Below are 15376 nucleotides of genomic sequence, written 5' to 3' on the forward strand. Positions count from 1 at the left end.
TCACAAAAGCAGAAAGAGATAAAATGAATCACTAACCTTTGATAATCTTCATCAGATGACACTCATAGGACATCATGTTACACAATACATTTATGTTTTGTTCGATAATGTGCATATTTATATCCACAAATCTCGGTTTACATTGGCGCAATGTTCAGAAATGCCTCCAAAATATCTGGAGTAATTACAGAGAGCCACGTCAAATAACAGAAATACTCATCATAAACTTTGATGTAAGATACATGTTTTACATATAATTAAAGATACACTTGTTCTTAATGCAACCGCTGTGTCAGATTTTTTTGAAACTTTACGAAAAAAGCATACCATGCAATAATCTGAGACGGCGCTCAGAAATACACAACATTTCTCCGCCATGTTGGAGTCAACAGAAATACAAACTTACATCATAAATATTCCCTTACCTTTGATGATCTTTCATCAGAATGCAGTGCCAGGAATCCTAGTTCCACAATACATCTTTGTTTTGTTTGATAATGTCCATTACTAGTGTCCAATTAGCTACTTTTGCTAGCACGTTTAGTTCACATGTCCAAACGCTGGCGCCGGTCCAGGCGAACTCGGACGAAAACTTCAAAAAGTTATATTCCAGGTCGAATAAACTGGTCAAATTAAGTAGAGAATCAATCTTCAGGATGTTGTTATCATATATATCCAATAACGTTCCAACCGGAGCGTTCGTTTTTGTCTACAGAGTAATGGAACGCATGGCCATATCATGACTAGGGCGCGTGACCAGGAAGTAGCATTCTGCCAGACCACTGACTCAAATAGCTGCCATCCGGCCCCACATCACACTAGAGGCTTCATTCCACATTCTACTGACTGTTGACATCTAGTGGAAGGCGTACGAAGTGCGAACAGATTCATATCTTACTGAGATGTGAATAGACGAAGAGTTTAACATCAACCAGCCCCAGAATTTCCACTTCCTGTTTGGAAGTTTGCCTGCCATATGAGTTCTGTTATACTCACAGACATAATTCAAACAGTTTTAGAAACTTCAGATTTTTTATCCAATAGTAATAATAATATGCATATATTAGCATCTGGGACAGAGTAGGAGGCAGTTCACTATGGGCACGCGATTCATCCAAAGTGAAAATGCTGCCCCCTATCCCTAAAAAGGTAACGTAGCAGTTATAAAAGAAAGCTACGGCAAAATTGATACTGTGAGATTTCAAAACGTTTAAAACCATGACTAGAGAGAGACTGTCAACGAATTCAGCAGAGAGCTGCTGTTTTTATGAGTGAGTTCATGTTTAAGTTCTTACTCAGCACTGTCAACACTTTGTATTCAACGCTTTTATAAGCCATAAAATGCGCGTTCTTCCTATTTCCACTCAGCGCTACAACAAGCAATGAATGAGTAGGAAAGTGTAGGAAAGCGGCTTGGGTCTTTTTAAAATCAAGGAATATTTCACTTTCTCTGTTCATAGGAGTAACAACATGAATTTGTGCATGAGGCAGAAATAATGCGGTGCGACTCGAGTTTTGCCATCAGCTGGAAGACGGTGTCCCTTTTTGGTCAGTGTCAGTGGAGGAAAGGGAGAGCGGAGGGATGTTGAGAGACGGACTCTCAGTCTGCTGCTCTCTCCCTCCGCTGAACTGACCATCAGAAGCAGGCATCATCAGCCCAGTAAAATATAAAGCAAATTATTTAAATGTATGCTCACTCAGCTGTGCAACAATGGATCTACAACACTGGATCTATTACCGGTGTGATCATATAGCCTACCTCAAATTTTGAAATATATATATTTTTAAATGTCCTGAACAACAATGAATTGGCAGGTAAATTCAAGCAAAGCCAGTATGAGGTGATAATGTATTGGGCCTATAGCTTACTGCACAAACCTCATTGCTACAGTACTGTTTTTAATTGGTTATTGTTGCATAGGCTTACATTTTTTAAGTCATGTTAATAAAAAAAATTAAACGGTAGATCTCGGCATGCATTTTGACTCCGAAAGTGATCTTGACTCAGAAAAGGTTGGTGACCACTGGACTAGGCTTACTAAACTCAGCAAAAAAAAGAAACGTCCCTTTTTCAGGACCCTGTCTTTCAAAGATAATTGGTAAAAATCCAAATAACTTCACAGATCTTCATTGTAATGGGTTTAAACACTGTTTCCCATGCTTGTTCAATGAACCATACACAATTAATGAACATGCACCTGTGGAACGGTCGTTAAGACACTAACAGCTTACAGAAAGTAGGCAATTAAGGTCACACTTATGAAAACTTAGGACACTAAAGAGGCCTTTCTATTGACTCTGAAAAACACCAAAAGAAAGATGCCCAGGGTCCCTGCTCATCTGCGTGAACGTGCCTTAGGCATGCTGCAATGAGGCACGAGGACTGCAGGTGTGGCCAGGGCAATAAATTGCAATGTCTGTACTGTGAGACGGCTAAGACAGTGCTACAGGGAGACAGAACAGACAGCTGATCGTCCTCGCAGTGGCAGACCACGTGTAACAACATCTGCGCCGGATCTGTACAGGTGGCAATAACAACTGCCTGAGTTACACCAGGAACGCACAATCCCTCCATCATTGCTCAGACTGTCCGCAATAGGCTGAGAGAGGCTGGACTGAGGGCTTGTAGGCTTGTTGTAAGGCAGGTCCTCACCAGACAACACCGGCAACAACGTCTCCTATGGGCACAAACCCACCGTCGCTGGACCAGACAGGACTGGCAAAAAGTGCTCTTCACTGATGAGTCGCGGTTTTGTCTCACCAGGGGTGATGGTCGGATTTGCGTTTATCGTCGAAGGAATGAGCGTTACACCGAGGCCTGTACTCTGGAGCAGGATCGATTTGGAGGTAGAGGGTCCATCATGGTCTGGGGCGGTGTGTCACAGCATCATCGGACTGAGCTTGTCATCATTGCAGGCAATCTCAACACACTGCGTTACAGGGAGAACATCCTCCTCCCTCATGTGGTACCCTTCCTGCAGGCTCATCCTGACATGACCCTCCAACATGACAATGCCACCAGACATACTGCTCATTCTGTGCGTGATTTCCTGCAAGATAGGAATGTCAGTGTTCTGCCATGGCCAGTGAAGAGCCCGGATCTCAATCCCATTCAGCATGTCTGGGACCTGTTGGGTCGGAGGGTGAGGGCTAGGGCCATTTCCCCCAGAAATGTCCGGGAACTTGCAGGTGCCTTGGTGGAAGAGTGGGGTAACATCTCACAGCAATAACTGGCAAATCTGGTGCAGTTCATGAGGAGGAGATGCACTGCAGTACTCAATGCAGCTGGTGACCACACCAGATACTGACTGTTACTTTTGATTTTGACCCCCCCTTTGTACAGGCACACATTATTCCATTTCTGTTAGTCACACGTCTGTGGAACTTGTTCAGTTTGTCTCAGTTGTTGAATCTTACATTCATACAAATATTTACACATGTTGAGTTTGCCGAAAATTAACACAGTTGACAGTGAGAGGACGTTTCGTTTTTGCTGAGTTTATATTTATTTCTCAACTTTCCTAATATTAAGCACATTGTTTATCTTTACAACAGGAGTATAGCCTACCTGGCTGGCATGAAAATGAACTACAGGAAAAGCATAGATGACATGTATTTTTTCCCGCTGCCCCGGTTTCGAGACATGTGCATGATATTGGTCCATTCTAAATTTCACACATATTATTTAGTATATGTAAAGACAAGATTAAATCAAGAATAGTCTGATGGGTGACAATATTAGCCTAAATAATAAAAGCATTACATGTATTTGATAATAGCCTACTGTCATGTGCGCATTGCTGCGCTTATAATGTGAAGAAATAGCCTAATAATTTATCAACATTTTAAGCAAACGTTCTGATCTGTTGCGTCAGCCACATTGCGTGAAAACTTTTTTTTTACTGTTGTATTAATTTGGGATTTATTGCACCCCACAACTGTCCCAGACTATGTTTGGAATATTTATTTCTCGCACAGAATAGGTCAACTTTTGTACTACGGGGGATAGTCGATTGACATAGGCTAGTGCTTTTTCTGTTTGTCAGGCCTACTCATCTTGAGTTGGCCGATGAATAGTAAATGTGGACAGTTCTTACAATATCTTCAATATACACCTCGGAATTGGATAAGAACACGGGCAGTGTGTCTGTCTTCACTTGTAGCCTGTGAGAAAGACCCGATCACGTGACGGAGAGACATGTGAGTGAGAGGCGCTTCGAATTGCGCAGCACACTCAGGGAGAATGGCACAATGTAGCAATCAGGACCGCAAAAGGCATGGATTTTTTTAGGGTGCATTACAGCCACAAAGGGGATGCCGCCATTAAATTTGAGGCATTATGAAGTGCTTGTCAAATTGTGATTGAGAGACTATTGGAGTACAGCCTTCGCAAAAAACAAAGCTGAGCTCATGCCTTTCAAGCAACTTTTTTCAAATCATCATTAGAGTTTCATTGTGCTGCCTTACATGCTGACCAGACCGCTCGTCGACATGCACCATCGCGCGATTGTTGATTTTTGTCCACCCACACCAGACGTGATCAGGACTCACAGGTTGAAGTATAAAACGAACTCTGAACCAACTATATTAATTTGGGGACAGGTCGAAAAGCATCAAACATTTATGGCAATTTAGCCAGCTAACTTGCGGTTGATAGCTAATTTGTCCTAGGATATAAACATTGGGTTGTTATTTTACCTGAAATGCACAAGTTCCTCTACTCCGACAATTAATCCACAGATAAAAGGGTAAACCGAGTTTGTTTATAGTAATCTCTCCTACTGTAGGCTTCTTCTTCTTTGTACTTTATATGGCGGTTCGCAACCAACTTTAAAGTGCATTACCACCACCAACTGGGCTGGATTGTGGACCTCAGATCATCTTTCAATCACCCACGTGGGTAAATGCTCCTAAAAACCAATGAGGAGATGGGAGAGGTGGGACTTGCAGCGCATCAAGCATCACAAATAGAACCAAGTCCTATTTTAGCGCCTGGCTACGCAGACGCTCGTTGACGCACGCGAGCAGTGTGGGTGCAATGATTGAATAACATGTATGTGTACATTTATTTTGCGCACGCGACACCAGCGGTGTGGTCAGCATGTTACAATGTATTAAAAATCAAATGTTTGTAGAACAACTAAAGTTACATTAATAACTCTAAATTAAGCATTAGGAGTACCAATTTCTTTGTTAACCGCTCAACACAGAATGTGCGCAATCACGCAAATCGTTTGGAGAACATATTTATATTTTATTCAGCTTTGTTCAATTGTATTCTTCATACTATAAAATTATATAAAATAATGCCACTGAATTATAAGTAAATCTTGTCTGCTAAATGAACTAGTGTAGCCCACAGCCATTTGGCATAGCTACATCAGGGCCTAACATAAGGACAACTCAGATTATGCTATTCTTTTCGTCTGAAATAGACTACATTTTTTTCACATCATGTCACGGTCGTCGTAGTGAGGAGACCAAAGCGCAGTGTGATGTGAATACATCTTATTTAACTTCTACTTCATCACAATCCCGGATCCGGGAGCACCCCCATCAGTAAAAAAGCTGACTAGCATAGCCTAGCATAGCGTCACAAGTAAATACTAGCATCTAAATATCATTAAATCACAAGTCCAAGACACCAGATGAAAGATACACATCTTGTGAATCCAGCCATCATTTCTGATTTTTAAAATGTTTTACAGGGAAGACACTATGTATTTTTTTCCCACCATTTTTTTCCTGCATAGGTAGCTATCACAATTTCGACCAAATAAAGATATAAATAGTCACTAACCAAGAAACAACTTCATCAGATGACAGTCTAAAAACATATTTATTGTATAGCATATGTTTTGTTAGAAAAATGTGCATATTTCAGGTATAAATCATAGTTTTACATTGCAGCCACCATCACAACTCTCACCAAAGCAACTAGAATAACTACAGAGACCAACGTGAATTACCTAAATACTCATCATAAAACATTTATGAAAAATACACAGCGTACAGCAAATGAAAGACAAAGATCTTGTGAATCCAGCCAATATTTCAGATTTTTTAAGTGTTTTACAGCGAAAACACAATATAGCATTATATTAGCTTACTACAATAGCCAACCACACAACAGCATTGATTCAAGCCAACAATAGCGATAACGAATAAACCAGCAAAAGATATTAATTTTTTCACTAACCTTCTCAAACGTCTTCAGATGACAGTCCTATAACATCATATTACACAATACATATAGAGTTTGTTCGAAAATGTGCATATTTAGCGGCACAAATCGTGGTTATACAATGAGAATAGTAGCCAAGCTGCCAACAAAATGTCGGGAGAAATCTTGGGAGAGGCACCTAATCTAATCATTAAATAATCATAAACTTGACTAAAAAATACAGGTTGGACATCAAATGAAAGATACATTAGTTCTTAATGCAACCGCTGTGTTCGATTTTTTTAATTAACGTTACTACGACATACAGCGTGCGTTAAAGCGAGACCGCACCGAAATTAATGGCGGAATAGGAGTTTTACATTTTTCAACAGAACAACGAATTAACATCATAAATACTTCTTACTTTTTGATGAGCTTTCATCAGAATCTTGGGCAAGTTGTCCTTTGTCCAGAAGAATCGTTGCTCGGTTGTAGATTGTCGCCTTCAACTTTGGAATTAGCAGTAAACATTAGCCATGTGGCGAAGACGTGCCCAACTCACTATAACGCAGCACAAAGAAAATTCCGAAAATCGCAATATACTGATATAAAATGATATAACTCGGTTTAAAATAACTACATTATGACGTTCTTAACACCTATATCGAATAAAATCAGAGCCGGATATATCTAAGGCCTATAACGGGAGCTTTCCAGAACGCCATCCTGAGGTCTGTCTTGCGTCATGGCGAATGTTGAAAAGAGTGCACCCCCGGTTCCAAGAGCCCTTATATGGCCTCAGATCTGCCTAGCAACTCCATTCCAATTCTCACTATTTGCTGACATCTAGGGGAAGGCGTATGCAGTGCATGTCGACCAATAGAAGACATGCAAATTAATAAACTGACCCTAGAACAGCCTGCCTGATTTCAGATTTCTCACTTCCTCACAGGAAGTTTGCTCCAACTTGAGTTCTGTTTTACTCACAGATATAATTCAAACGGTTTTAGAAACTAGAGAGTGTTTTCTATCCAATAGTAATAATAATATGCATATTGTACGAGCAAGAATTGAGTACGAGGCAGTTTAATTTGGGAACGAAATTTTTACAAAGTGAAAACAGCACCCCCTATTGAGAAAAGGTTTTAATGACAACGAAAGAACACCAAAACAAAATAACAAACGAATGTGCCGCTAATAATAACAAGTGCAGACATGCAACATCAACATAGACAGTCACCCACAAACCAAACTGGAAAATGGCAACCTAAATAGGATCCCCAATCAGAGACAACGATAAGCAGCTGCCTCTGATTGGGAACCAATCCAGGCCACCATAGACCTATGTATGCCTAGACTACACACACAACCTAGACATACAAAAACCCTAGACCAGACAAAAACACACATACCACCCTCGTCACACCCTGACCTAACCAAAATAATAAAGAAAACAAAGATAACTAAGGTCAGGGCGTGACATCATGCTTTTTTAGACCTGTCTAAAATAAATAATGGATTTATTGTGAAGGTGCAGGCTATATTACATGGATTTATTCGACGTCAGGAGATGCTAAATGTTTTTTTTAACCTTTATTTAACTAGGCAAGTCAGTTAAGAACAAATTCTTATTTTCAATGACAGCCTAGGAACAGTGGGTTAACTGCCTGTTCAGGGGCAGAATGACAGATTTGTACTTTGTCAGCTCAGGGATTTGAACTTGCAACCTTTTGGTTACTAGTCCAACGCTCTAACCACTAGGCTACCCTGCCACCCTGGTTTATGTCAATTACCGTGAGACCGACAGTTATTTGCCATGACCAGTCGCAAAATCGGTTATTCCAGCATTACCTTTGTTACGAATTGCATGTGGCGATACACATTTTGTTAAAAAAAACTAAAAAAGCCTAAATACATAAAAACAATAGTTTAAACTATGACCTGGTTGAACCCCTTACCTGTCTCTACAGATCGTCCTGAGAGGCCCAAGACTCATTGTGAACACCAGAGAGACAGTGTCCAGACAATCAGTCCTGAGGGGTACCCTATCCCGGGGGTCTTTGTGCCTGAGTGCGATGAGCAGGGTCAATACAGAGCCCTGCAGTGCCACGGTTCTACAGGACATTGCTGGTGTGTGGACAGCAGGGGGCAGGAGAGAGCAGGGACCAGGAAAGGACCCAGCACTGGCCAGCCTAACTGTGATGAACCAGGTAAGTTTAATGCTAAACACATTACAGATAATAACAGTAATATCCATGTTGTCTCTGTAATATCGTCTGTAAAGGGTACTTGTTTGTTCAGAACAACTAGCTATAACCAGTGGGAAAAACTGGTTACAATAAAGTCCTTATGACGACTTTTATGATGTCATGGTCAGGTTGTATACTGGTTGTAATCTGGTAATAACAACCAAAAGATGTCTTGATGTGATCATGAAATAGCCATCTTTACCTGGACATAAGAGTCTAGTTGGTTGTAATGTAGTTAGATGACATTGTGTCAACCAGAAAAACAATATACACCAGACAACGACGTCATTAAGATGGCATGTGCCTAATTTTGCCCACTCGAGTAAATGTGTTTGCTTTCTGGTCAGGCAATTGCAAGCATGTGAGTTTAAGCTAGTAGAATTACAACTGTCAATAACCCCTTACCTGCCTCTACAGATCACCCGGAGAGGCCCAAGACTCATTGCGAACACCAGAGAGACAGTCTGCAGACAACCAGTCCCGAGGGGAATGTTGACGGGGCCTTTGTACCTCAGTGTGATGAGCAGGGTCAATACAGAGCCCTGCAGTGCCATGGCGCTACAGGACACTGCTGGTGTGTGGACAGCAGGGGGCAGGAGAGGGCAGGGACCAGGAAACCACCCGGTACATCGCAACCTAACTGTGATGAACCAGGTGAGATGAGTTTACGTGTGTCGTGCATACATTTGACGTACACACAACACACCTGTGTACACTAATACACATGCATAAACACCACCAATTGGAAGACCACATACACACACACACACACACACAACTAGAGGTTCATGCTGCAATGCAATCTGCCTCATGTGGCCAGCTTAGACACATATGAGATTTTCTCTAGGTTTAGAATTAAAGCCAGGCAGCAGGCACTGTTGATATGTAATACAGCTAAACACAATGGAATTGTTAAAAGGTTAGGCACCAATAATGTGTTACGCCCTGTAAAGCCCCAGCTCAGCTCCTCATTGCGTATGAGTAATCACTTTCATTTGAATCGAGTAAATGGTGCCACGTCACGCGGTCAGGTCTATATTGTTAGGCGGAGGAGGTAGGTCAGTGATGTGGTTCGCCCATGGTTTTCCTGCCGAACCACTGCTTCTTCTACACTGTGCCCAATGTGTGCTCTTCTCTCTTCTCAAAAAACATATTTTTTGTGTCTGTGTAGGAGTCTCGAGTTGGAAAAAAATTGAACATTCGGTCATGTTTTTAACAGTTTCAGAGATAACAAAAAAAAATACTTGGCCGTTTAACCTAAAGTGGTATGTTTTAAGTGCCCCTGAAAGCACGTTATCAAGGTGGATTTGATAAAGTAAACACTTGAAAATCCGTAAGAATGTATACAAGTAGGTAGGTGACAGGAGGGGGGGGGTGAGTGTGTGTGTGTGTGTGTGTGCATGTGTACAGGTGTGCATGTGTGTGAAATAGACTGATGAGTGTGTAAGGGGTCAGACATACCACGCTGGAGTGTGTGTGTGTATGTGTACATGCACTTCCATGCATACGTGAACGAGACTGAGTGTGTGTGTGTGTGAGTATGTGTGTATATGTAGTAGAGGAGAGACAGAAACGTGACCAGGAGGATTGATTTGATTTCTTGTCCTTACACGGGCCCCCCCAGGGTCATAGATCACCTTCTCCTGTCCCAGACCTGTAAACGCTTGCGGGGTCAGCTCACCTCTCATCACTATCAGCTGGAACGCTTATCTACTACCCATAATACAACTGAAGAGTCACAGAGCCCACAGCCATTGGACGGCCCTTAAAAAGGCAATGGGTGATTTCTACCGGAGACATAATAGCGTTTCACAATGTAAATGTAGGCATTACTGATGAAGCACTACACTTAACTCTGGCTATTTACACATTCCTGACCAGAGTTGTTTATAATATTGTCTCATCTTCAGAGACTGACTTTTCACAATGTGAGCTAGGTAGGTTAGTTGTACAGCATACATGTACAAACGTAGCCCTAGATTTAATAAGATCAAGCATTAACTGGTGATAGCAGACACTCACATAGCAGCTGATTTGGCGTGGCGGAGGTGCAACTGCGTTGGTGAGCAGCTGCTCTTGCGATCATTGCCACTAAGCCACAGGCGTTAGAAGTTCAGAATGAGAAAGTACAGAAATAATTACGCTCAAATTGAAAAATCATGAAAGAAAATAATGGGTATTTCTATCATTTTAATCGAGGTGTTCCACCTTCACACTGTCAAAACAACCGCTATGTGGTGTTGGCTAAAGCGGATTTGATCTGAATCGAGCCCATCGTCTTTAGAGCTCACATTGCGTCAAACCTTAGTCTGTTTTTCTTATTAGTTTGCTTTTCGTTGTCAGGGTGTTTATTTAGATTTTGAAGTGAATGTGCATGCAGTCAGATTCACTGCAAGTGTTGACAGCTTACTTAGTCATAGAAAGGACCCTGTGAAAGAAGAGTGTACGAACCATCCACATACTTTGAAGCTTTGGTCATAATTCAATGATCAATTGGTGTCCTGATGTGATGATTGACATTTTAGTCATTTAGTAGTAGTGAGTTCATACATTTTCAGACTTTTTTCATATTGGTCCCATGTGGGAATCGAATCCACAACCATGGGGTTGCAAGCCCCTTGCTCTCCCAACTGAGCCACACGGGACCCTTGGTGCAGGACAACAGAACTAATTACTTTCAGTGACACTTTATTTGGCTAGTCCCCTAAAGATGATCCATAAATGCTCGCACTATCAGCAAACAATCAACTGCAACTGTTGATATGCAACTGCTTGGCAGGGTTACAGTTAGGGTAAAGGTTAAGATCAGGGTTCGGGTTAAGTTTAGGTTAAGGGTTAAGGTTAGGGTTTGTAGTAGTTAGTAAGTTGAACACTTACTGAACATCTATAAACCATCTATTTGGGATTATTCAAATAAAGTTAATTAATTCAAGAAAAAAAATACCTGAGTTTCTCCTAGCCCTGTACTGTATATGACCCATGTGCCCTCTCCCTCTGCCCCCCTCTCTCCCCCAGCGGTAGTGCCCCCCACCCAGGTGCCGGAGACGGTGTGCGAGCGTTGGCGAGCCAGCCTGGTGGACCACTACGGGGGCCTGCCCGAGCCCCACCACTACCTGCCCCAGTGCGACCCCCAGGGGCAGTTCAACCCCATCCAGTGCTACGGCGACAGCAGCTACTGTTGGTGCGTGGACCGGGACGGCCGCGAGGTGGCTGGGACGCGCTCGCACGACGTGGTCAAGCCTGCCTGTGAGTGACGTTACTGGTGCTGCTGGTCATCTTTTCACATTTTCAAGTTTGTACTGTAGGATTAAATGTTGAATGCTAATCTGTGACATGTATCTTAAACTGTATAAACATTTGCTGATGTTAACTTGAGGTTTGGGGGGGAACATTTGAATTATGATAATGTGAGGTATCATTTAGTTCATTCGTTATCTACACAGGTAGGTTAATTAACAACTTCTAATACAGTATATCTGTCAGTGTTTTATCCTGACTTTCTTCCTTCTTCTCACCCACCATCTACAGGTGTCCCCACTGTAGCCCCTCCCACCATGCACCCTCTGCCTCGCCCTGATGTGACCCCGCCCCCCTCAGGCACCTCCCTCCTGTATGCCCAGGGACAGCAGATTGGGGCACTGCCTCTCAATGGCACACTCATGGACTCGGAGCGCTCCTCTACACTACTGGCTCTGCATGTAAGGAAGAACACTAGGCTACTCCATACTAGTCATTACAAGAGCTTAATGTAGAGTTTGTACTATTGAACAGCTCATTGTATGTCAGCCATTCACAATTCCTCAGTGTTCTTTCTAGGCATTATGTGAAGTTCACGGCACTCACCACTGTATTTGTAGATTCATATAGTTTTGTGTCACGTGTTCTGATTGTGGCTAAGGTACAACATGTGTTGAACTGGTAGACTGTAAGTGTAAAATGTATGTGTCTCTCCACAGGGCTCCATTGTGGTGGGCATCGACTATGACTGCAGGGAGAAGAAGGTGTACTGGACCGACCTGGCAGGCAGGACCATCAACAGAGCCAGACTGGAGCCTGGGGCCGAGCCTGAGACTCTCATCAACACAGGTACACTTACACCAGGGTTTCCAATATGAAAATGTGGCCCCGAACATTTTACGTTATTATTTAGGCTAATAATATAACTCAATCACTGTTCGTAAAAAAGACTGTTCAACGCATGGCTGCGTAGAGGCCTGGGCTATATCAGATATGTTTCTTCTTTCATTGCACGGGAAAAACACATTTCATGCAATTCTACTTATATGACTGGAGACGTTAGCGGAATCTTTTTTAATATGAAAAATTAGAGATCAATCAAAACGACGTTGTCCATATAATAGGCCTATGTGAAGGGGAGACACAAATAGAATACGTCCAGCTGGAGGAAGAGACGATTGTCCAAAAACAAAACTTTTAAGAGGCACTGACCCAACAATGATAGAGGGTGAATATGTGCAGTGTGCACTCACTAGGGATATGGCCGATGCTCTCTGCTGGTGCCAATAAGATGCTATAGGCCTACTGTTGTTCGCTCAATTAAGATTCATCTTTTCATTGTCCTTACAGCAATAGCCATTTGCTTTCCAAAGATGTTTTTCTGCGATTTAATTTTGAAATATTGCTTTATGCCTGGCTGGGCCTCTCTACTTTTCACTGACAGTCGCAACTCAACAATAATCTATTAGGTATTTGCTGCGCGCGCTCACTGTCTAAATTGTGCACTCTGCCTTTCCTTCTGACTGCAGGTAATGTGATTTAAAACAATCCCAAACATATTTTTTTTTAAGGCTAATGATGCTCTGTGGCCAAAATCATGCTTTAGTAGCCTATTTTGAATTATTTTATTTATTTATGTATAGACAGGAGTAGGCTAATTAGGCTATATCATTTTGGCAATTTAATTCAATTTACTTAGGGAAAGCTTAGCTTCCCCTAGCCTTGTAAACACGCTGCCAATGAGCCTATGTCAATCTACTATCCCCTAAATGTACCTATTCTATTGGTTAGCTTGTCGAGATAGAAATAGCCAAAACAGACTCTGGGGCATTTGTGGGGCGATAGATCCCAAATCCATACAACCAGTTTTAAAAAAAAAAGCTATGAATCTGATGCAACAGATCAGAACGTTCAGCTTAAAATGTTGATAAACTATTGTTTCGTAACATTATTAGCGCAGCAGTACACACAAGGCAGTAGGCTACGCGCAAATGTGCGTTTGGCTAACGGACAAAGAAAGAAAGCCAATAGAACATGAGAGAATTAGGCTCTTTTTTAAATAATTGCCTCCACGGATATGGTCGGATTTTGCTTAGGCTACTTTGAAGCAAGGTAAAACATGACTCATAATATGTAGTAAAGCAGCTATATGTTCTCAAAATGCATACTACCTCCAGCTCATTGCAAAGTGGTGTGTGACTCGGCTGATGCAGGCTGATGAAGCATGCCTTCCGTTGCCTAAGCATTTGAATGGCGAATGGGAAGCGGGTTTCAATTACCAGTCGAGAAATAAAAATAGTAGCTCTTTTTAATCGTGGGCCAAAAATGATTTTAACAGGGTTGCATTTAGAATTGTTGCGCAATGATTGGGCTTATAAAAGCGCTGTCTGAAATGTTTTGCTAAAAGGCTCTGTATCTGTATGCTGTGCGCTTGTGATAAGTTACTACATAACAAATATACACATGCAGCAATTTAATTCCATAGGCCGATAAGTGTGTACATCAACTGGTATTTCCATCAATGAATAGGCTAAAATTTAGCTATGTTTTACTATCTTCTCTCTGACAATTAGCCGTTACCAATTTTATTTATCAGCTTTTTTTTTTATATGCCCAAAAGCCGACTATTACCAGCTAATGGAAACACTGACTCACACCCACTGGTAACACAGACAACAAGGGCATATCACACAGCCAGCAAAGATAACACACACTCTGCAACCAGAGTTACCGCAGTCACCTTCACAGATAACTGACTACATTTACATTTCAGGTATTTACTACAGTATGTTCAACTGAATAACCTTTATGACTGTCCATTGTCCGTAGGTCTAACCAGTCCAGAGGGCTTGGCGGTGGACGTGGTGCGCAGGGCCATGTTCTGGGTGGATAGCACGCCGGACAAGATCGAACGTGCTAACCTGGACGGCAGCGGGAGACAGACTCTCTTCGACACTGACATGGTCAACCCCCGTGCTATCATAGTGGACTCTTCCACTGGGTAAGGTTGAGGTTCAAAGTGGGTCATGTCAAAATCTCTCACAGTGGTGTGCACATTAACACAAAAATACATAATGTAATAAAGAAAGTGTACTTGCACATTAATGTGCGCTCCCAATAGTTTAGGTTTTACAGTATATTAGTCAAGTCAGCATGTCTACTATTCTCACTGTTTTACTCTAGAATAAAACATAACTTTTTGAGAACATACAGGAAATGTACCGGTTGGTTTTCTACATAGCAGTGACTATCGGCCATGGCTGTCTTATGTTCAGAGTTCAGTTACTGCACCACTGCTTTCACAACATCATAACATCTCTGACCAAAAGTAGATTTTCCCGAAAGTCATAAGCTGTTCCGTGGAAAGGCGTTTGACGAGCTATAGGGTGACTGGAAGAAATCAAAACAGAACTGGAGGTGGATGTTTTCCAACTCCCACACTAATCTAAGTCTGCATCCCAAATGGCACCCTATTCTATAGGCACCCTATTCTCTATATGTTCCACTACTGTTGTTTAGGGTCCTTGTGAAAAGTAGTGCAGTATGTAGGGAATAGGGTGCAATCAGGGACACTGACTCGCGTTAGTGAGACAAGGGCGGCCTCGGGAGACCCTGAGGTCAAGGGTCACAGTTTTTTGAGAGGTAATCTCACTCTGACCTCATCAGCTCCAAACAAAACCCAGCCTCACTAAGATATCTCTTCTGAGGCAAGAAGTGTACTTCAGGT

At 42.0% G+C, this 15376-nt stretch overlaps 1 protein-coding gene across 1 annotated transcript in view; it reads left to right on the forward strand.

Annotated features, from left to right (window-relative positions):
- Nucleotides 1–15376, forward strand: part of nid2a (nidogen 2a (osteonidogen)) — a 122036-nt gene that overhangs the window by 91590 nt on the left and 15070 nt on the right. Inside the window, exons 18-23 of the mRNA XM_055864163.1 lie at nucleotides 8134–8373; nucleotides 8830–9066; nucleotides 11428–11658; nucleotides 11941–12110; nucleotides 12369–12498; nucleotides 14479–14650. Of these exons, the coding sequence (XP_055720138.1) occupies nucleotides 8134–8373; nucleotides 8830–9066; nucleotides 11428–11658; nucleotides 11941–12110; nucleotides 12369–12498; nucleotides 14479–14650 (1180 nt within the window). The remainder of the gene's footprint in view (nucleotides 1–8133; nucleotides 8374–8829; nucleotides 9067–11427; nucleotides 11659–11940; nucleotides 12111–12368; nucleotides 12499–14478; nucleotides 14651–15376) is intronic.

Source organism: Salvelinus fontinalis, chromosome 16, assembly GCF_029448725.1.
Source record: "Salvelinus fontinalis isolate EN_2023a chromosome 16, ASM2944872v1, whole genome shotgun sequence".
In the NCBI taxonomy this organism is placed as follows: Eukaryota; Metazoa; Chordata; class Actinopteri; order Salmoniformes; family Salmonidae; genus Salvelinus; species Salvelinus fontinalis.